Raw genomic sequence first — 22984 nt, 5'->3', positions numbered from 1 at the left:
AAAAGTTTTATACCTCAAAAATGTTAGGAGAATATATGATCAGACAAGAGGTCGCGCTTTATTAAAAAATCTAAAAATTTATTTAAAAATATAATCAGTAAGAAGATTGTAGGAGGTAATAACTAAAATTTCGAGAACTTACTGCATTTCAAAGAATTACGATTTTAGGAATTCAAGATGTTGAATTGCAAAAATCAAATGTATTGTGTGGTCAAAAATTCAAAAGGTAAACAAAATCAGCAAAAAAAATTTTGTGTTATCTAAAATCAAGAATTTTCTGAAAATGTCAAGGAACGTAATTTCAGAAATTTTTAGAACTTTATATTCATGATATTAAATTAATTAAATCGCGAATATCCAAATTTTTGAAAATCGACAAAATATACTTGATTTCAATATTATTGACACACCAATTTACCTCCGATCTCTTCCTGTGTTCTTCTATTTATTAATGCATTTTCATAAAATTTCGTCTTAATTGTGTCGTTGTTACATTGAAGAAATAAAAAATATTAGAGTGCCATAATTTAATCGATAATAAATTTTTTATAGATTATAAATTAGTTTAAAAAAATATAATGGATACAATGACATTTCTTATATCCATGTATTTTTTCCGAAATATCAATGTCGTCATTATTTTCTTAAATATAATTACACAATTTTTTAAAAATAATTCTATTTGCGCACATGTATTGCACGTATTGCATGTATTGTAACCTAACGCGGGAATTACAAAACATTACTATAAATTCTCATCGTTCGAACAACAGATTAACGGGACTTCACGCGCTTTCGTATACGCGCGGTTTTCCCGCCACCGGAAATGAGCGGCCGCGCGCGTGACCGCGTGCAGCGCGCGCAGCCTCGGCGAGACGAGGGGGGGGCCGGTGAGCGCATTTACCCGTAGGAATGCGAGCGGACCGTGCGACATTTCGTCGCAAAACAGGCCGCATAATTTCTATTTCGGCACCGCCGGGCCCCCCGCCGGGCGAAAGCCGCCCGACGAGACCGGTCCCACGACCGTCCACTCGGCAGTGCCCCCGCGCGCGTAAGTTCCTGCGGGGTGGGCGAGGGGCCGCCATGACAGTCGTCGTATTTTCTGTTAACCGCGAGCACGTAGGCCCCGCCGGCGACGTTCCCGTGAAATTTTCGCGCGACCTGGCGTCCGCCGCGATCGTAAGCGGCCGTCCCGCGTCCCGGCCTCGCCGGGCTGCCCGTCGCGGCAGTTGAAGAGACGGCGGACGAGGACGCGTGGCCATTATCGGAATTTTGCTTGTGGGTGCCAGTGGCGAGGTGAGACGTCGGGAGAGACGGCGAAGGAGCGCGACGCGGCGCGCGCGCGCGCGCGCAGCGGTGGCGGCGGCGCGCCAGGCGGCCGAAGTGCGGACTTCCTCCTTCCTCTCCTCTCTCCCCACCCGCCTCGTCGCGTCGCGGCAGTCGGCACCCCCCCCTTCGCCCCAACCCACCGCGGGCCCTGCCTCTCCCCGCGCGTTCCCTGGATCGGGACGGGCGGCGCGTCTCTCCCCCGTTGCGCGCGTGTGTGTTGTGGCAGAGGAGGCGAGGAGGAGGCGGCCCAGGAGCCGACGGAGTACGAGATGCGAGAACCGCCGACGGCACCGCGCACCACGTGAGTTTCCAAGCTTGCCCGCGTATACCCCGTATATACGACACCCGGGACGTGCCGCGTTGCGCCGCGGCGCGCCGCTCCGCGCCGCACCGCGCGTCCGCGTTCCCCCTCGTCCCCGAGTCCGCGTAGTCACCGTCCATCTTGTGTTGGCCCCTTGTCCCCGTTGCTCTCTGCGTATATGCGAAGGAGCGTAACGCGAGCGAGCGAGCGAGCCAGGCCGACGGCGGCAATGCAACGTGCCTCGGCATCGGTGAGACCGATGCCCCGACGACGGGGTTGCCGCCGTCGACGGTTACGCGGCGGTCGGTCGCTCGCCGCCTGGTACGCGCCCGTTCCGTTTCTCCGTCGCGAGCCGCTCTGGCGGCCCGCGCCATTAAAGATCCCGTCCGTCCGTTCCCGATCCCGCGCCTTCCGCGCGTCACCGTCTCTCTTTCCCCCCTCGGCTTCCCTCCGCGGCCGCGGCGATGTCGGGTAGAATTTTATTTCGAAACGCGGGAAAAAAAGGGGTGAGGAGAATAGGGACGAGGGAAAAGATGCGAGGGGAGTCGTCGCGGCTGGAAGGACCGAGTCCCTCCGTTTTGTCGCGGCGGTGGCGCGGCATGGCGCGCACCAAAGGATGACTCACCCTTTCCCGCTCGCGGCCGAGCGAATGAGCGAGCGATCGACGTACCCGCCGAGAGAGAGAGAGGATCGTCGGCGAGGTTAAAATGTAATCGTATATCGCGACGACGCGGCGCGTACCTTCTCGCTCGTCATCGTCATCGTCATCATCGCCGCCGCTGCCGCCGCCGCCGCCGCCGCCGAATGGCGTCTTCCCGCTCACGCGGCGCTCGCTCGCTCGTTTGGCGCGAATGTTTACGCGGACTCGGGGACGCGGTTACGCACGACTACTCGCTCGCCCGTCGCCTTCGTGGCACGGCTGACTTTTCGAGGTTAAACGGACGGTAGCACGTTTCGTTCGAGGTAGAACTACCTCTCTCGCGCAACTCGGCCCGCCACTCGTCGTCCACCGTCGTCGCCGTCGCCGTCGCGTATCGGCGGATCCGCGACGGCGTAGGTCTTCGTCCAGGAGATTGGCGCACGGCGCGATAACCGCGCGCTCATACTTACTACTTAGGCGTATACGTACACTCGCTCGAGAGAGTTAAACGAGAGCCGCAAATCGTGGGGAGAATCGGAGCATCTCCCACTAGATATTAGCAATATGGTGCGCATTTTTGATATCTTTGCGAATCGATATTGCACAACAAAAAGTCGTTACAAACTCAAATACGCTTGCCGTTGCGCATTACATTTATCTAATTAGCGTGACACGCTACTTTCGCACGCTAATCGAGCCGCCTGCTTGTCGAAAGGGTCCCCCCCCCGCCCCCCGATTGTTGTTGTTCAACGTCTCGAAACGCCTGCGAAACGGTTCCTTCAACCTCGGCAGTCCTTTGGGGCCCTGCTGCCCTTTAGCGAGTAACGTGTGTTTCGTCGATCCGTTACCTCGCGCTATACTTAGTATTTTCTGTGAAACGTAGCGAATAACACACGACAGAGCGTAAATCCCCGAGATTAACCTTACATAATGCATTTTGCAGGATGAGAAATGAAGTATGTCAGACACGTTTAATTAATATTCTTCAGTGAACGAAGATGAATAGTGAGCAGCATGCATTGCCAGCGACAACGCAGGCACAACAAGAGGTGAGGTACCTTCCACAGTCGCAAAAAAAAACAAAGAAAAAGAAAAAAAACAGGCTAATACACCAAACTACAAATGCGCAAATGACGATTTACACCAGATGCACTTGTGCTGACATTTAGATATATTGAGACATTTGTATAATGAGCTTTGTTTAATTTTTGACGGATTGTTTCACTTTCAGTCTGCCATAACTGAATTGTGTGTCCCGTGCCAGAAGGCTAGATTATCTATAATTTCACATGAAACCTTTATTGGAGTTAGAGCACATACACACACCCATGTGACGTTTTGATCACAGTTTCAATGCAACGTTTCATTTACGTTTCGTTACTTGCAACAATATTTTTACCTGTACGATAAATTGCCTCTTAGAGTATTATATTTTCACTTTGTGCGTAGTTACACACAAGTCAAATTGCTGATAATTTTTTATTATAGTCCTTAGGTTAGAAATGCTTGTAGCGTACGTATATACATATATATATATATATATACATAACAGATGGCTTACGCTTTCTTCTCTACTCTTCTTTACTCTTGTAACTCGTAATATATATTTTTGCTTCTCCCGTTGTCTTCATACGTATAATACAAACGTATCGAGCTTTAACAGATTTGCATGTATTTAAGTTTTGAGAACAGAGTGCCTCCCCCCCACCCCACCCTCTGTACGATCACTTCGTACGGCCTGGCACAGGTGTGGAGATAGAGAACGTTTTTTCCTCTCAAGGTTCACATTCTGTATATAACACAGAAAACACCGCTGTCTCTCCGGGTAGAGCAAACTCTTCGAATATCCGTGGAATCCTTCGTCTTGTGCTAGAGAGAGAAAGAGAGAGAGAGAGTGAGAAAGTGAGAGAGAAAGGGGGAGAGAGAGGGAGCGAGAGCGAGACACGTGTCAAAAGTGGCGCATTTGTCGATTGGATTTCAGCCTGGTGCATGCCGCTGCATGCCCTATCAATGTTGTACAAATGTCTGAATGTATATCGGTAGGATGTAAACGCGGGTCAAAGTGGTCGTCCTTCATACCCAGGTGGTTTGGCTACTGCGACCGCGAGTCTTGGCAATGTAGGGAGTACTCCCCATTCATCCGCGGACCTGCGTGTAGGTACTGCCGTAGCGTTAGCCTCCTCGGTAGCCTCCTCGGTAGCTAAGTATTGGGTCCTCACCAATCTGTTTTCTCCCGGACCGCTACCACAAGTCTCGGTCTACCACCATTCCCACCACAACTCCTCGCATAGGAGTGGTGGCGGTGGGGAGGCATCATCCTCCAAAGAGCCAGCCTCTTCACTGAACCAGGAAATGGCGTTGACTTCCAGCTCGCATCATCAGCAACAGTCAACAGCCGCGCATCATCATCATCAGCCTTCAGTTAGCAGCAGCAGCAGCAGCAGCCACCACAGTTCTCTGCAGTCGAATCCACAGGTTTGTTAATGTGTAGCGGCACGTGTTTTGTGTAACGACAACAATTTTGAATGCGGCTTTACAGATTACTCCGAATCTGTGGAGTAGGTAGATTTTACGCTTTTGCAGGAGTTGCGGTTAACGCGCACCACTTTTTTTTTTTCAACGGAGATGCGTGTGAGTAAGCGGCGCACACGTAGGTGACAACTATGTAATAGTCAAAAAGTGCTCGATTATTGGCACTTGCGTTTCATTTGAATTTCGGTCTCTTCCGTAATTTTAGCATTATATCTATTATATATATATAATATATATATACCTATATATATATATATATATATATATTTTACAGTTTGTCACTTCACGTACGAAAGCCACTTCTTAAATATTAATTATCATTCTACTTGTTACCCATAGTGCGTTATGCGTGTGCAGATTAGACTTGTTAATTACTTAATACATATTTGCGTCTAGAAAGTTAGTGGAGAATGCTCGAAAGGATTATATTTTAATATATATCAAACGATCCAAGACAAATATAATTCTATATGAGCTGCTTATTTAAAACTCTTGTGATTCCTATCGCAAAATATCATATATAATTATATATAATTTACAAATATATATTTCAAATATTATATTACTTAAGAACGCTCCTTTGTGTATGTTTGACAGATTCCTGTATCTCTTCCCGGCCTTAATTTAGACGGCGCACATATACCAGCGAGTGTTAGTCACCTGGCTGCACATGCACAAATGCAACAACAAATGCAGGCGCAAGCACAGCAGCAGCTGCACCAGCAGCAACAGCAGCAACCGCCGCAGCAGCAGCAGCAGCAGTCTCATCATCAGATGCCGAATCATCAGAACGCTCAGAACAATGGGCCGACGGCGCACAGCCAGAACGCGCAGCGAGACGACAACAAAGTCAAGGACGAGGGCGGTAGTTGCACCACCGAGCGTTGCAGCGACAATCAGGTTCACTGTCAAGTTCAATGCGATCTGCAATTACAACCACCCCAAGATCTTCAACAGAGCTTGATGCAACAGCAGCAGCAACAGCAGCAGCAACAGCAGCAGATCGGGGTCAATATCAGCGGTAACTCCACTACCGAGGGAGGAAGCCAGAACAGCTCCGAGAAACCCGAGAAGGAGAAGGAATTGCGGCAACTTAATATGACCCAGTATGTACAAAGACGGGGGGGTTAAATTGGGTTTTTTAAATCGTTATTGATTGTTATTGATACTGGATTGATGAGTTTTATTTATAAAACTGTGCTGTTTCCGTAGATTTCAAGTCCCTGACTTGAAACCAGGCGGACACATGATGGACGTGAGGACAGCAGATGGATCAGTTGTCAAAATTAGCGCAGGAAACGAGCAAGATTTGGCCAAGACTCTCGGCGTCGAAATGGTACAAAATATGTACAAGGTATGTGATGTCGTGATTAACCGTCGTGAATAATTGTAAATCTAAAAATATTAAGACCGTCGCATTTGTTCTCTTTCGCTCGGCAGGTTAATGTTGAGGATATTAACCAACTCTTGGCGTATCACGAGGTCTTCGGAAAGCTGCAGAGCGAGATTGCAGCCGGGACGACTCTAGTGGGCAGCACCGTGCCCACACAGACAGTTACCACGATACAGAACGGCACGCCAATCGTGCAGCAGGTCCAGTTGAACAAATTCGACATAAAGTCGAGCGACGGCGAAGCGACGCCCGGCCCGAGCGCGTCGCCCGTGTCGGTTGGCAGCCACGCTTGCGAGATATGCGGAAAGATCTTCCAGTTTCGTTATCAGCTCATTGTACATCGCAGATATCACACCGAGAGGAAGCCATTCACGTGTCAGGTACATATATATATACACAAACGTGGCGAATCTTTTATGCGTGCGCGGTGATTCACACCCGATATGCATATCGCAGATCGCAGTTATTGAGTGTGCGATGATTTCAGGTATGCGGTAAAGCGTTCTCGAACGCAAACGACTTGACGCGCCACGGCAAATGTCACCTGGGCGGATCCATGTTTACTTGCACCGTTTGCTTTCACGTCTTCGCGAACGCACCTTCGCTGGAACGTCACATGAAGCGACACGCCACCGACAAACCGTACAATTGCACGGTCTGCGGTAAGAGTTTCGCGCGTAAAGAGCATTTGGATAACCACACGAGATGTCACACTGGCGAGACACCGTACAGGTAGGTCTTCATTCAACGATAGGATTTTATTTAGATGTCGAAGCACGATTGATAGCGTCTAGTGAATAATAAATGTAGCAAGTGGCAATGATAACATTAATAATTATGCCAATTTTATTGTGAAAATCGTTCGTGGATATTAAGTACACGGCTTTGGAGATAACAGAATGAAATATGTCGGCATGATTCTTGCAGATGCCAATACTGTTCGAAGACATTTACCCGAAAAGAGCATATGGTAAATCACGTTCGCAAACACACTGGTGAGACTCCACATCGATGTGATATTTGCAAGAAGAGCTTTACTCGCAAAGAACACTTTATGAACCATGTTATGTGGCATACAGGAGAAACCCCTCATCATTGCCAAGCTTGCGGCAAGAAGTATACGCGCAAAGAACATCTCGCTAACCATATGCGCTCACACACAAACGACACGCCGTTCCGTTGTGAAATATGCGGTAAGTATAATTTTGCTTCTTATGTTTTCCGGTTCGTAATCTCGTAAAAGTTTGAAAATTAATTCGGGCGAAGAAAAAAAGATTCGCGTTGTCAGTATAAGACAAGCGACGAAGCAAATTACGATATTTGATGGGACGATTCCAGAAACTTTCTGAATTGACGCGATTGTCATCTTCCTCTAAACACCTCCCGTGAGATTAATGTTTTCTAAATTAGAAAAGAAATTGATATTTCAGGAAATTGAAATAAAATAAAATAAAAATTACCAAATATGAGCCAGTAATCGTAGATACATGCGATAATACACATTCAAATTATCGGCAATGTTGAAAATAATATTTTTTGACTTTTTTCGATTCTTATTCGACATCTCTTTAACCGAAATGCAGATATTATTTTTATAGTTATTTGTGTTGCGGTTGAAGTGAATCCAGATAAGAATCCAATATTTCTTAACTTTATCGATAGAATTTGAGTGTATTATTGCACTGGTATCTACATTTGCCGTCTTATATTGACTCGTAGTTACTCTTGGCTATCCAGATATGTATTAATATTTAAATTCCGCATGAAGGTAACACATTTGCGACATAAAATTAACGGTTTTTTAATTGATTGTAAATTGGTTCGCGTAAAATGTTTGAAATATTTTCATAATTGACTATCGAATTGATGGAGTGTTGCCGCCAAAAATACTTTATTATGAAAGACGAATTTACCATAAGATCAATGTAGATTTAGTGAAATTGAAGCGCTAACAAGGTAAGTATGTTATATTATTTAATAATACATTATCCGAGATACAAAATATATACTGCATTCTGCATTAATCCATCATCTTTAATTATTAAAGTAGCAAATACAGAAAATTTTTCTTAAAGAGAAAATTATTTAAGCTTTTTTAGAAGTTTAAATAATTTAACCCTAAAAATCTACACTGAAATACAACGAATCCATTTTCTGATTTGTTGTGGAATTTTTGAAACTTCTTGTCATTTTCAATTTTTATTCTTGGTTAATTAAAGTATTATTAAAAATGCAAGTAGATTTTGTTAAAGTCTACTGAATTTGGACCTTAGTGCATCAAATGTTATGCACTTAATAAGAAAATGTATAGTTCTAAGGTTTAAGCAATTGGACTAAGAAAAATGACTTACTAATTCTAACTTTGAAGTCCTATTCTAGCTTTTCAATCTAACAAACATGCTTATTATGATTTTTACATACACACATGAAATGCGCTTTTTAATTTATGTTTGCGTTGAAAAATTAATACAGTGTGTACATTTTTTCAGAGAACGCATTGTAAGCTTCAAAGTATTGAAATTTTTTATTGCTGTATATATATTTTGCAAATTTATCCCAATTGACAATATTTGAATACATCTACCAATACTAATTAATAAAACGGAGTCCACAGAGATGCACAATCTATCTCCTGAAATAACTGAATAATAAATTTACTAATAAATTTACACAGTTCGAAGAAAAAAGAATGAAAAATAAGTTGGAAAAATAACTGAAAATGTTACATTGCTCATCAGTATATCTACGATCCATAATGAATTTAACTTATATATTTGTAGGGTAATAAATTTGCGTTTATAACAAAAAAATTCGTTTTTATAATTGTTGCAAAAGTTGCACGTGTACATTAAGAATTTCCAAAACAATTTCAATATTTAACTTAAATAATCTTCGAAGACTTAAATAACCTGCCGAAGTATCGATTCCAATAAGTATCTCATAATTCAAGTCATTTCGAGCAAGGATCGAGGAGAGTTGTGCATCTTTGAAATCTTCGAGCTTGTACGCGCATCTGTTCTGCTTCCGCGAACAAGCGATTTCCTCGACTCGTAAGAGGAATGGAAAAAAAAACGAAAGAAAGAAAAAAAAAGAAATTGACGCTGCCACACGGACCGGCGTCGGTGTGAGCGCCGCGCGATCGATGAGATTTGACAAGTGTTCCTCTCTCGAGTCGTCGAGCGCGCGCTCGGTAAAACGCGACGGATGCGGCGCGGACGCGGACCGGGGGAGTTACGTCGAACGCACCCGCGTGCGCGCACATACGTACACACGTCATGTATTGTACACACGTATTTGTGTGTACAATACATACGTACGTGCACGCGCGCGCGCACCTGTGTGTGTGTGTATGTGTATGTGTGTGTGTGTGTGTGTGCGTGCAGCCGCAGCCGCTGCCGCGGCGGTGAAATAAAATTCGCGAGAATTGATCGCGCATCGCGAGTAAAGCCGCCCCTTCCTCGCCCGGTCGGTCGGCCGGCTCCCGCGGAGCGCGGGTCGTGCGCATTCCTTCGCGGTGGCGCGGAGGCGAGGAGGCGCCCCTCTAACCTTAGAGAGCCGCGTCGGTGCGCTTGCCCTCACCCGCCCGCCTGCCCGCCCGCCCGACCGACCGGCCGACAACGACGACGACGGGGGAAACCCCTTTCTTCCTTCCTCAGTCCTCGGGAATCGCGCGAGGCTCCAACCCGCCGCCGGCCGGCACCTCCAATAAAGGGGCCCCCTTTATTTCTCGTCTCAACATCTGACCGTGAACTGTGATGGCATGACTTGCTATTTCGTAAATTTAAGCGGTTCGTATAATGAGGTCTTTTCTGCCCGCGCCCCCCTTCCCCCTCCCCCCGTCCGCCCTTGCTTATATCCGTTAATTTCGCTCGCTCGATCGCGTGTCGCACCTCCCGGGCCGCTTCCTCCCGATACGCCGTCATTTTGCGTGTGCCATTCTTATATATCGGCGATGCGTCGGGAAATTTTATTCTTCTTCGGCGGATAGATCCGTGTGGTCTTCCAAGCGGCGTCCAGGACGCTGGTTCCTCGTGGAGTTTATTCTCGTGCGACGCGAGAGAGCCGGAGCTCGATCGCACATCGCGTGATCTTGTTCACTCTCCGTCCGCATCAAAATTGCAGCGGATCACGGATTCGTGAAGTGTCATATCTGTTCAATGGTCGTTGTTGAGAAAAGAAAACGCTCGAGTCTTCAGCGTCGCACGGCGAAGGAAATCCGTTGATTCCTCTTCGCGCGAGTCGGTGCAGCGCGAATCGGATATATGCTTGGCTGAAAAATGCAAAAATTCCGAGATCCGCATACGGTCGATTGCGTGCCAAGGTGGAGCGCGATCGGTCAATTGCGGCTTCGCCGCGTTGATCACGCGTGTCGATAGGACGTACTCGCCTCGCGCGATCGCGGACGGGATACAGAGTAAAAAAAGTCTGCCGCAAAGTCCGCGCCGCTATAAGTGTGGCAAAATTCAAAATTTGTATTTTTACTCGACGCGGAGCCGCAAGCATGCGCGCCGATCTGCACATGTCACGTGACTGCACGTAACATGTAAGCGCACGTCGACCGCGTCCGATGTTCCGTTTTTCGAAATTTGCGGGAAACCCGCGCGCGAATGACCTGCGACTTTCATTCCTCTGGGGCGCGCGCGCGCTCGTTTTGCGAGACTTTTTCGGAGACCCGTGGATGTCGAGCGAACGAAATCCGGTCTCGAAGGTTTCGAGCCGCTTTGGATGCCACTCGTCGAGGCGCATTCGAGGCTCCTCCTCGCGCACCTTCACCATCTTCTTTCAATTGATCTGTTATTTAATTATAATAATTCCAGGCTTGGAACATCGCAGCAATATTGCGGCATTATACGTAACCTGCGTTACGTTGCAACGTTGCCGCAATATTGCTTTCGTTCCGTGGAATTCGTTCCGTGCATTCGTGGAATGTTGGTTTCACCTTTCGATGGATGTGGCTCAACGTGATTGGGCGAAAAAAAATCACCCGTAACGATTGCGATGAGCACTCGCGGATCACAAGCGTGATTAACCCCCTTTGGCTGGCGGTGGCTGACGTCACTCGAAATCCGACCGGTCCCCATTGGTTTTCGAACATTATTTATACATCCCTCTCACATCTCGCGAGAGTGTTGAAGATCAAACTTGAAAACTGTTGCTTTTTTTCTATTTATGTATTGTATTTATATGTGGAATGCAACTTTTGATTATTTAATAGAGTATGAGTCAGGAATGACTCGGCCACAGTCTTCCAAAGACAACTCCGTCGTATATCTGAACGATTAATTATCAGTAATAGAAGATTAATTGCGAATCCCCCCCCTTCCCTCACGTGTCTTGGAATCGTCCCAGTCGCGCGATTTGCAACGCGTATATTATATTATAAACGTCTCTTCCCCTCGCGTCTGACATTGCAATCTAATGAAGCGCGCCTGTTCTCGGTGCTTTTCTTTCTGTTTAACGCTGCCGTACGCAGGTAAGTCGTTTACGAGGAAGGAGCACTTCACGAACCACATAATGTGGCATACGGGCGAGACGCCGCACCGCTGTGACTTCTGCTCGAAGACGTTCACGCGAAAGGAACACCTCCTGAACCACGTTCGCCAGCACACGGGTGAGTCTCCACACCGATGCGGCTTCTGCTCCAAATCGTTCACCAGAAAGGAACACCTTGTTAACCACATCCGCCAACACACAGGTGAGAGCGGTTGGCAGATGTTCACTTCACGGGCAACCGATATAATCGTTGTTATAAGAGTATCTCTATTAAAAAGTAGTTGTGTTTTCGTGGTTTTATTTATATCTCTATATATTTACATGTACTTATATGCATTCAGAAAGAGAAAAGAGAATTCAGATTTCATTCTTTCCCTTTCTTTTTTTATTTATTTTTTTGTTTTGTTTTTCTCTAGAAACTAAGAGATCGATATTGTAGGGGGACTCTATGACAGAGAGTGTAGTTACACACCTCGCGTATAACATCGTATTTAGGTGGTTCGATTGAACGCGAGTCGAGACACGCATCTCTCCACACGCTTCCGGTTTCACACATCTGGGCTTCATACACACAGGCTATTTTACTTTTTTATTGGATTTGCCGTTTTGAAAGGGATCTTAAAGTCGTCCGTTTTACCGATTGAACACTATAATTTTTGTGTCGAGATTTCTAACGTATTACTTTAATAGACTTGGAAATCCTTTTCCAGAATTAAAAGTATACGCATTAATACGTGTCGGATGCCCGGAATTTACTCTGAGAAGGAAAAAAACATTTTGTAATTTAGATCTTTATCATTTCTTAGTTCTGTAGCATCTAGAGCATGCTGTCAAGTCAGCGTGCTTGATATAAAAGCTCTCTGCAATTCATACTTACGAAATTACGGTGGCTAGATTGGTAGATTACATGGAGAGACAACATGGAGTTGTTAGAATTAGAGATTTAGATACTTAATTTTCGATTAAAAATTTACACATTTACGAAAATTTGTTACAAAGTGTGTGTACTGATGATAGTAAACATAAACACATCACTACTACATCACCACTATTACACTACTACATCAACCGCATGCATAAATCATCGGTAAAACAGCGATGCCATGGAGTTTGGTCTCCTTTAGCAACCTTTTAACGACGCGCGATCTTTGGAGTCGATTTTTTCTCCTCGACAGCATTATCGACGCGCGATTGTTAATGTCGGTTTACAATAAGGATTTCAAGCCCATCACCGTAAGATGTTGACCAGTTACAATCGATTATTCTCCTCATATTTGATTGCGATTGGTCTATTTCTTATTGCGCTTAGGGTTTAAAATCCTCATTATGGACCGGCACTTTTGCGTCTCTGAAGTAAAAACGTGAATTTGGATGATAAATCAGTTCTATTTGAACGAAATTAACGTCGAGACACAACTAAAAGCGAAATTATTTATTTGAGATTCTGAAGCACGGCATTGTGGAAGGTACCCTTTGCATTCTCATTCGCTTGTCAACTCAGAATCCCGTTTATTTGAGTATGTCAGAACTGTCGTCTTTACTTAAGAGATTCTGTCGTTAACGATTGATCCGCTAAGAAGTGCGACACCCTGTACATGTACGGTTGGCGCATACAGCTGAAGATCGGACACTTGCATGGGAATTGATTTTTCATTTAGACGGGGGATAATCACCATAAAGTCTCGCTCATTCTCGGTCGCTCTCATCGTTACGCGTCTCACATCAAGTTTTACACCACACGCGCGTTATACACACACCTAACCGATCATCGCAAAACTCCACTTCATCACCGGAATTCCCCGCCAGGGACATTTTGCTGCAGTTCTGCCTAATACACCGCTCTCATTATCACACACGCCTCCTATTAACAGTACTTGAACAGTTCAGTCATTTATAAGTGTTCACAGCTCTCATCCCGCATTCCCGACAAGTTGCCACAAATGAATTTTATATCTCACACTGTGTCGGAGACTTGTAAATAATTCCATAGCTTGTAACTTTGACTTCATTTGTATCGTGGGTGGTACAAGTCTCGAGCTCTGGTTTAGTTGAAATATAGCCAAATATATAGAGTGTCAATTAGATTAGATGTGAGATCAAAAGAGAAATCGTGATACACATATACTTGCTTTTAATAATCGCAAGGTAGAGTTTCATGCTTAAAGTAACGGTAGTACGATAGCATTTCAGTATTTGATATACAAAATTAGAGAGTGTATTATATCAGAGTACACTATAATATATTGCTGTACAAGTTGACTTTCCTTCGATGTAACGTAGGGACACGGCAATATCGAATATAAAATAACACAAAGTTCTTTTCCCCAAAGTAGTAGTAAAGTTCTCAATTTTTGTGATTCAATATTTAGTGATTCTAAATAATTAAACAGCGTTGGCGCTAGATTAAAATTTAGAATTTGTTCTTAATTTATTAAAGCGTTTCTAGTTTGTTAAAAGAGAGTGAGATAAATTACAACACAATGTCTTGCTTCTCGATTTGCATAGATGATTTTCATTATCCAATTTTAGAACGAATACATGTTAACTTCAACATGAATTTTATGTATTCGATCAATTTATTTTTCACCTTTTGGATGGTTTCCGCTTTTTGGAAATTTCTGCCCCACTTCTGTCCCATTCGATATTGTGCATCCTCTCCGTGCGTTGCGTCAGGCAAAACTCGCCTTGTGCAGGATAACTCCACTGAGTTCTGAATGACGGTAACACTTTTTTTCTCAAACATTGCGAATTCGCTTGTAAAATATGTACAGGGGAGACGCCCTTCCGCTGTTCATACTGTCCGAAAGCATTTACGCGGAAGGATCACCTGGTGAACCACGTCAGGCAGCACACGGGTGAGTCACCGCACAAGTGCCAGTATTGCACCAAATCCTTCACGCGGAAGGAACATTTGACCAATCACGTGCGTCAACACACAGGCGAATCGCCACATCGATGCCACTTCTGCTCCAAGTCATTTACTCGTAAGGAGCATTTGACGAATCATGTGCGCATCCACACTGGCGAATCTCCACATAGGTGTGAGTTTTGCCAGAGGACGTTCACTAGGAAAGAACATCTAAATAATCATCTCCGTCAACATACCGGAGATTCTTCACACTGTTGCAACGTTTGCTCCAAACCATTCACAAGAAAGGTACGTTGATTTTTTTATTTTTTTTCATTAAGACATTTGGTCCTTTACATCAAAGAGAGAAAGATCATTCCGTATTACAATGCTTATTAAAAATAAAATAAATAAACATTGGATTTTTTATTTTTTTCTATTAAGACATTTGGTCCTTTACGTTAAAGAGAGAAGATTATTCCGTATTATAATGCTTATTAAAAATAAATAAAATATTTATATTTCTTTTTATAATAACATCGCGTAAAATTTTGCATTATTTTTGATATTATATAAATGCAAACACGACAGTTCACAAATAGTTTTTATAATTAAGACTATAATCACATTTCTCTCCATTGAGCCTCTCCAATCACAGGACAGATAATAATTGTCATATCTCTTTCTTTAATTCTGTTACAGGAGCATCTCGTGAATCATATGCGTTGCCATACTGGTGAACGTCCATTCGTGTGCACAGAATGTGGCAAGAGTTTCCCGCTGAAGGGTAATCTTCTCTTCCATATGCGTTCGCACAACAAGGGCAGCAACGCCGAGAGGCCGTTCCGCTGCGACCTGTGCCCCAAAGATTTCATGTGCAAAGGACACTTGGTCTCGCACCGGCGTTCGCATTCAGATGAACGGCCGCACAGTTGCCCGGACTGTGGCAAGACCTTCGTCGAGAAGGGCAACATGTTGCGGCATTTGCGCAAGCACGCGGCCGAGGGACCGCCGACACAGGTTAGCACACCGTCGGCCATACCGCAATCCGGTGTCCTGCCGATACCGGCAGCGGCGGCGGTCCTGGTCGGGCATCCATTAGCACCGCCGGCGCCGCCTGTGGTGCCGCAACACACGGTGGTCGTGCCGACACCGCCCGGTGTATTGACATCGTACTAGATCGAGACAGTTACAGGGATTGGACAAGGAAAAAATAGAAAGAAAGAAAGAAACAAAAAATAAAGAAAAGAGGAAAAAGAGAAGATAAGAAGAGGCATTTGAAGATGATACATGCTGTGTATACTTAATATATGATTGCGTCGAGGAAGTGTGAAGATTGTGCGCCATTCATCGTTTCCTTAAGGACCTGGGTTACAGTGAGGATTTACTATGCGCCATTTGAATCAACGGTGTCTTCTCGCGTGCTGCTCGATCCGCTCGTGATGATGCCCCGCGGCAGCTGCGACACCCATCTTCGTTTCGCGTAAGATTCGCAGTGAACTTTGTTCGGGACGATATAGAGCGATTGCTCGTGATACGCGCATGAACGCGCATTAGAACATTGATGACTGTTCTTTACGACAATTATTACGGCGATTATTATCCAAAGTTTGATTTTGCTTCGTTTATGCTTGTACTTGATAAGTCGATTGGTAACGAACATATAACGTATTCGTTCCAAATTTGTGCAAGAGGATATCCCAGAGTATCAGATTTTTGCGATTATATGAGAAATATGTAATAACTTCTTCGTTATACTTTAGTAAGCTTCCATAATTTTAACAAAGAGGCACTAATTATATAAATGTCAATGACGTCTTGGGGATTATGTTTGTATGTTATTTTAGTTTGTCTGTCTGCATTCGCCAATTAATGAAGTTTCCGGTGGGGCACGTATATATAGCGAATGTCGGGCAAAATATATTTGCGAGTTTGAGTAGCGACTTTGAATATGTATATTTTCCTGTGAAAATATGTATTAGTAAATCACTATTTGCAAATATATTTTAGTCGATATTGGGACATGTAAGCGATTATCCAGACAAAACAAGGCGAACATAGTGAGGTTTAGCCATGATTATTGAGGTTTAGTCATGAAGGTTTAGTCACATTGACCATTGCTTTACGTTTAACGCTGACAAATTACTATTAAAGACAGCTAGCCTTGGATAAATTTTGGAGCGTAGTTGAAGAAAATATATACTTATATTTAAAATATAATATTTAAATATAAATATATATATCTATATATTAAATATATTTATATATATGTGAATAAATATATATATAAATATATAAAAAATTTTGTACTATATATATTGTACTGAATTTACGATTTATTTTTATACATATTCTTCATAAAAAAGCGTATTTTTATTATGACGCAATAATATGATGCTGAAAAATTGCACTTGTATTCCGTTTTTGCCCACATGGAAAATGAAACACGGATGACAGTAAAAGTGCAGTTTTGAATAAAAATCTAATATTATTGTGTTGTAATTATATATACGTATCTATATAAAACAGAATTATAGTAAATTAATTTTAACTAATCGTTCAAATTTTAGCAACTGAATGAACTTTTATCACAAAATGTCGGTTTTTAATAGTACATTGTCGGTGGCATTAATTATTGACTTCTGTGTAATTTTTGTATGAAAGTGTGTTGTCATTATACTTTCACGGAACTTATTCGATCCGGAGTGGTATTTCGAATTGTAAATTTATTTTTATATTTGCAGATATATATGAAGATTGTTGACAAAACGAACTATATATGCATCTGCTTGATTATTCTGTTAAGAATAATCATTGCTAAAATACTATTTTTTGGTTTATTTCTCACGAGAAAGAAAATTACTATATGATTATATATTCACTCGTATTATTCAGAAATTCTAAACTGATGTTTATTGTCTAAATATCTCGGTGTGAAAGAGAGAGAGAGCAAGCGTATAGCTCTTACTATATTTATTAAAGTATTATTTAAAAAATTGTAATATTCACACAGAGCAAGCAAAAAGTAGGATTATTTTGAAAAAGTGCATTTTGACTTGAAAACTTAAGCGTTGTAATTTGCTTTGATTTTTAGTTTTAGTTATTACAATCGAGTGCAATATGGCTCAGTCGCATTTTGTATAAGGCGATACAAACAACTGCAAAGCGAATACCACTGACGCCGGATCCGGTAAAGTAAAAACTTACAGATAACACCGACGTATGTATGAGTCAAATTTCACGCGTTACCGAGAACAGATATATTCACGTTTTAAGTTTCGTTATTAAATTTAATTAATGATTCTCTTTTGTACCATCGGTCACGAGAAGGGAGGAACACTATCACTGTAGCGATCATCCTGTAAGGCCATGTATTTCGTATTTACCGTTAAGATAAAAGTAAAGAGAGATAAATAAGTGCGGCAGCGCGGTGAACGATTGCGCGCGCGCGCGCGTGCGCGCGTATGCGGTACCGGTAGCCCCGTGTGAAATTTCAAACGGGAACCCGGGGACCACGCAAAAGCGGTGTTAGGGACAAAAGAAAAAGAGTCGCATCCGATCGATCATCGCGCCGTCGCGTTTGCGTTAAATATATATAATTATGTATAATATTAATAGTACCTATCACAAATAGGCATTATATAAAGAGTACGACAAATTTATTAACGCGCGTTTGTGCGTCACCCGCGTGAACCCGTGCGTGCGACGAAAGTTGTTCGCAAGTCGGTAGAAATCTAGATATATTATATATAATGAATATATATATATATATTATACTATAAGCATATTGAGAAATACAGTTAGATATCATATGTACTATTTAAAGTAACGAAACAGTGAAAAAAAAAACTTGAGTGTACTGCAGGGTCATCTTATACATGAAAAAAAAATACCGTGCGGAATTTACCTACATTATGCGTAGACCTTTGTTATATTCTCGGGGGAAAAAAAAATTAGAATGAGAGGTGAGAGGGCGATAATAGATAAGCGTAGATAAAGAGAGAAAAGAGGACACGCGAGTCATCGCGATCTTATACACTTAATATGGGATGGACAAATATATATGTATAATATATATACTGCTCTCGTGCTTATATACATTATGTATATATAATCTGTAACATACACAAGTGAGGTAATCACCGGGGGAAAACGACCAGATCCATTTTCTTTTCCTCGGCGGCGGGGGGAGAAAAATATATACTTCCGACGAGAGACGTACATGTAAAGAGAGAAGGAAGGACAGACAAGGAGCAACTTCCTCTGCAGTTTGACCTATGCATCCCGCGCGGCAACATTGCTAAGAAGAACATGTAACAAGGAATAAATAGAAATAATGTTTATATGAATTATTATGATTATTAATAATGATAACTATCATACGTTACGAGGATAAAAACTAAGAGTTGATTCATGCTTTTAAGAGGTTTAGTTTCGTGCTTGTTTAAAGATAATAAAAAAAAAGAATGAGGATTAATGGCAAGCAGTCAGGATATCTCCGAGCGTTCGAGCGTTTTGGGTCGAAGCGAGCACGATGCGCGTACACGATGCGAAGGGAGTGTGTTGTCGTATCGACGGCTTCCCACCGGGAACGCCGTTGTTCCTCGTCGAGAAAAGAGATTTTGCGCGCGACGTTCACGCAAAATCCTGTGTATAGGGTCGCAACGCAACAACATGCGTCCGCAACGCACGAACATAGCAGTAACGACCGGCGCTTCGGCTCAGAGCGAGAAAAACGTGGTGAGGGAAAATAAAAAGATTCAAAAAAAAAAATATTATTTACTTTAGATAGAACGAGAATATGTATAGAATTTTATTATGCACCATTGTAATATTATGTATCCCAGTTGTGACACAATATACACTGGTGTTATGTTAAATGTGGAAATTACGCGTACCAATCTTCTTTTGTTTCTGTGTTTCCCCCAGTGCTGTCTTATCGTATACTAACGACACTCGAGATATACTCCGTTAAAATTAACAAATCCTGTGGTTCTCTTCTGACATGCGCCCACGAAGGTGAAAATTTGTCGAGTCCATTTGAAGAGTTTTTGTAAAAACAACGGTAGAAAAAGAGAGAGAGAGAGAGAGAGAGAGAGAGAGAGAGAGAGAGAGAGAGGATGACGTTTGTACATGTACAAAAAAAAACGTGCGACGTGTGGTGTGTGTGTGTTGTTTCCTACCCTTAAGAATAAAATTTTATCCTGAATCTTACACGTCATTTTCTATGAGCAGGCCATTGCGATCGCTTTTCTTGAACATGTAACACTGCTGAAAGGATGAATTCTGCGGCGCTGTGTAAGTAACGGGATAATTGTAGATCAGACTCCGCTCCTCCTCCCGTTTCGTCCTGAATTCGTGCGAATTCTTACGGACTGCGCAAAGAGAGACGATCAACATTTTATTCTTCTTCAAGCGAATCACAAAAATTGGTCAGGGGTACGAGTGTGTTACTTACCCTCGTTTATGAAGAAATTTGCGAAATATTGAGATGCCACAGTGGCGTTAATCCCGTGAGGGATATTCTTCCCGGTCACCCATTCGTAGAGGTTCTTCTCCGGATGGAACTGCAATCCGTAGAAAGGGAATTGCTTATGCTCCAACGTGGAGATGAACTCCAAGCCTTTTTTATCGCGGTTCAGTGACAACACGTGAAATTCATCCGATATATTGACTCGGCGTAAATCCTAAAGCAGAGAAAAAAATTATTCATTTAATATTATATTAATCATTTATATAATTAATATTATATTATTATATTAATATTGTATAATTAATAATTTGCGTTACATAATTGCTTTTCTTTTTTAATTCGCTATCTCAACTAATCATTTCTAAAGAGAAAACACTTGCCTCCTTCGTGACGCAAAATTGATGATAATTCGCCGTGACGTTTTCCCCAACCAAGATCCTTAAGACATCTGATGGGGCGTTCTTAAACAAATTGCTTTCTCTAAAGTCTGAAAGAAAAGTTTACATTTCTTGAAGAGACGAGCCTGAATGAATTCTTATCGCTAAGCAGCTTTCATTAACCAGAGAATAGTCGCCCGTTGTTTTTCTCTTTTGCAAAAATTTTTGTTGCACCTGGTGGTTTTAACATCTTAATAAAAAAACTACTAATTATTATTAACTATATATTATTATATATATTCTTGATCTACAATTTAATATTTGAGATCCTTATGTATAGATTTATTATTTTCATTTATTCTAAAAAAGATGAAGAGAAATAAAAAAAGGATTCATTGTTGGTAAAGAAAGCTGGAGAACTTTATTTGTTTGCTATAAAAATCATCCCAGGTGATTATTTCTGGAAAAAATTATTTTAATCTAAAAAGAATTCGTGGATATTTTATTTAAAAATGAAAGTAACAGGAGGAACACAAAGAAATCTGGAAAAATAAATTTAACGGAAAAAAATTCCGATGTATTTCGAAAGAAGTATTTACCGTGTGTGAATTCTAGAGGAAGAGGCTGGTTTTTACTGGAGCACGACGTTCTGTGCTCAACGCGATTCGCGGCGACATACGTCAAGAGTTCGAAGCCAAGGCAGATACCAAGTATCGGGAAGTACACTCCTCTCTCGTTGATGCTCTTCGCGATTCTGTCTCAACAAACAAATGAAGAAAATATACACATCCGAATAATTGTGGAGTTGCGTTATCATTATTCTTTATTTTTTAATTGTATTGACCTGTAAATCACGGCGCCTGCATCGGCGTAGCCTTCCTTCTGATAGAAATACGTCGCACCTCCTGGCCAGAGAACTCTAAAAAAAATATCGCACTTGGAAAACGATTTTTGTGTATAACGTAACGTAGAACGTTTTAAAAATGATAGAATATTATTTTTAAATAGTATAGAATACACATACCCATTGACTTTGCTCAAGATGTCCTCATAGTACGAATCATTCCCACCAATCCTATAAAAAGTTACGTAATATTTTAATCTATGTCATATAACTGTTATAATTATTAAATATAATATCGCGAAATCTTTTCTACATCTATTTACATTAATCTAAAACGAGATACTTTCTATAATTACATAATTGTTAAAAGTTGTTGTACAGAAAGAGACTTAGGAAGATTGATAAAGAAATTTTTTTTGAGAAACTTCAACGTTCCATCTCGAAAACTATTGATTTTTAAGACCTATGTTTATTTAAAAGTCTTCGGGCCTTAAATAATAAAAAAAGCGTTTTTTTAAGTCATGACATGGATTTAAAATATATTTGTATGTTGAAATTTAGCAAAATATTTAAAAAATCGTACAACAAAGGGTTAAATTATTTTATTTATTATTTGACAAATGATTTATAATATGTTCATAGTTAGCTACGTGGAAAAAATATTGATTTCTTCAAAAGTTAAATTACAGAAGGAGGATTATTTATCGAATCAATGAACGAGGAGTATAATGTATATAATGAGAAATTGTTGTGATTACCAAATTGGGACGGGTCGAGCGCCGGCACCCTCCACGAATTTCACGTACGACGCAGCGATGTAGCTGTGATATTGATTAGGATACTTTTTGTTTAAGTTATAATCTATCTCCTGCGTTAGAATACCTTAAAGGATTAAAAAAGCATAATATTATTTTTGAATTTTAGCGCGAAAGATATTCGGCCCGATACAAAAGGAGATCGGCAAGATTTGACTTTGGAACAAAAAAAATGCATACTTGAATTCTTAGTAAAAATTTAAATTATTTTTGAAACGGTAAAAGTTTAAATTTTTTTAATCAATTATGTATCTTCGAACGAAACTTTCCGCATTTCATTTATTTCATAGATATGTCTTATGAATATAGCAATATTGCTGTGAAAGTAGAATCTTTTATGAAGAAAATTAGAGATTTTTAAGAATAATCTTTAATTGCAGGGTTTTGCGTCAAGCATTAAATTACTTATTAAATTATATTATAATTTGTGCAGATCAGAGTCTATATACGAGTAGAATGCAAGGCTTTATCACACATTTGACCTGTAAAATTCAGACTTTTAGATAAGGAATTTCTTATGCATTCCTTATTCTTCTAACATTAGTCCTTCGAATTATCTATTTTTAAGCCTGGACAATTATCTGTGGAATCAACAGTTCAGAAACAGTAAGGTAAAGTGGGAAAGACGTTGGAAAACTTATTCATCTCAAGAGATTATAATTGACAAAAATGTTATTAATGCTTGTTTCCTATTGGAAAATAATTATTGCGTGTAAGGATAATATTTTAATGAATAAATTAGTTTCTTCCTACATTTTTTACACGTTTGTTTTTTGTTATAAAAATGAGACAGAATCTTTTTTGATCATTTAATACGCGCGCGCGCACGCACGCATGCACGCACGCACGCACACACACACACACACACACACACACACACACACACACACACACACGCACACGCACACGACACACGCACACGCACACACACACACACAC

At 41.7% G+C, this 22984-nt stretch overlaps 2 protein-coding genes across 8 annotated transcripts in view; one reads left to right on the top strand and one right to left on the bottom strand.

The window, feature by feature from the left end:
- Positions 1-1510: 1510 nt before the first annotated feature.
- On the top strand, positions 1511-16393 carry LOC105452015 (zinc finger protein 271-like). Of its 7 annotated transcripts, XM_011692782.1 has the most exons (12): positions 1511-1630; positions 3214-3319; positions 4314-4745; positions 5400-5908; positions 6015-6156; positions 6243-6575; positions 6683-6927; positions 7123-7388; positions 11669-11890; positions 14460-14543; positions 14628-14845; positions 15239-16393. In XM_011692782.1, the coding sequence occupies exons 2-12, from the start codon at positions 3269-3271 to the stop codon at positions 15713-15715; spliced, it is 2979 nt and encodes a 992-aa protein (XP_011691084.1). In that variant the 5' UTR covers positions 1511-1630; positions 3214-3268; the 3' UTR covers positions 15716-16393. The 7 variants fall into 7 exon arrangements, with proteins under 7 accessions (XP_011691084.1, XP_011691083.1, XP_011691080.1 ...); XM_011692781.1 differs by having other exon boundaries at positions 1512-1630; positions 11669-11806; positions 14460-14845; XM_011692778.1 differs by having other exon boundaries at positions 1512-1630; positions 14460-14845.
- Positions 16394-18092: 1699 nt separating this feature from the next.
- LOC105452014 (gamma-glutamyl hydrolase A-like) overlaps positions 18093-22984 on the bottom strand; it is a 7506-nt gene continuing 2614 nt past the window's right edge. Inside the window, exons 2-9 of the mRNA XM_011692777.1 lie at positions 21989-22112; positions 21411-21461; positions 21231-21305; positions 20986-21140; positions 20390-20496; positions 19995-20223; positions 19752-19911; positions 18093-18836 (exon numbers count right to left, since the gene is read on the bottom strand). Of these exons, the coding sequence (XP_011691079.1) occupies positions 18812-18836; positions 19752-19911; positions 19995-20223; positions 20390-20496; positions 20986-21140; positions 21231-21305; positions 21411-21461; positions 21989-22112 (926 nt within the window). The 3' untranslated portion in view covers positions 18093-18811. The remainder of the gene's footprint in view (positions 18837-19751; positions 19912-19994; positions 20224-20389; positions 20497-20985; positions 21141-21230; positions 21306-21410; positions 21462-21988; positions 22113-22984) is intronic.

Source organism: Wasmannia auropunctata, unplaced genomic scaffold (genome assembly GCF_000956235.1).
Source record: "Wasmannia auropunctata unplaced genomic scaffold, wasmannia.A_1.0 LD336038.1, whole genome shotgun sequence".
Lineage (NCBI taxonomy): Eukaryota > Metazoa > Arthropoda > Insecta > Hymenoptera > Formicidae > Wasmannia > Wasmannia auropunctata.
This window is presented reverse-complemented; position numbering and strand designations above follow the sequence as displayed.

What these genes read in the sequence shown, in the direction of transcription:
- LOC105452015 (XM_011692778.1), top strand. Translation starts at nt 3,269, where the DNA reads ATGAATAGTGAGCAGCATGCATTGCCAGCGACAACGCAGGCACAACAA. An exon ending in GGAAGCCATTCACGTGTCAG is followed by an intron (nt 6,576 to 6,682) that starts GTACATATATAT and finishes CGATGATTTCAG; the next exon opens with GTATGCGGTAAAGCGTTCTC. An exon ending in ACTGGCGAGACACCGTACAG is followed by an intron (nt 6,928 to 7,122) that starts GTAGGTCTTCAT and finishes TGATTCTTGCAG; the next exon opens with ATGCCAATACTGTTCGAAGA.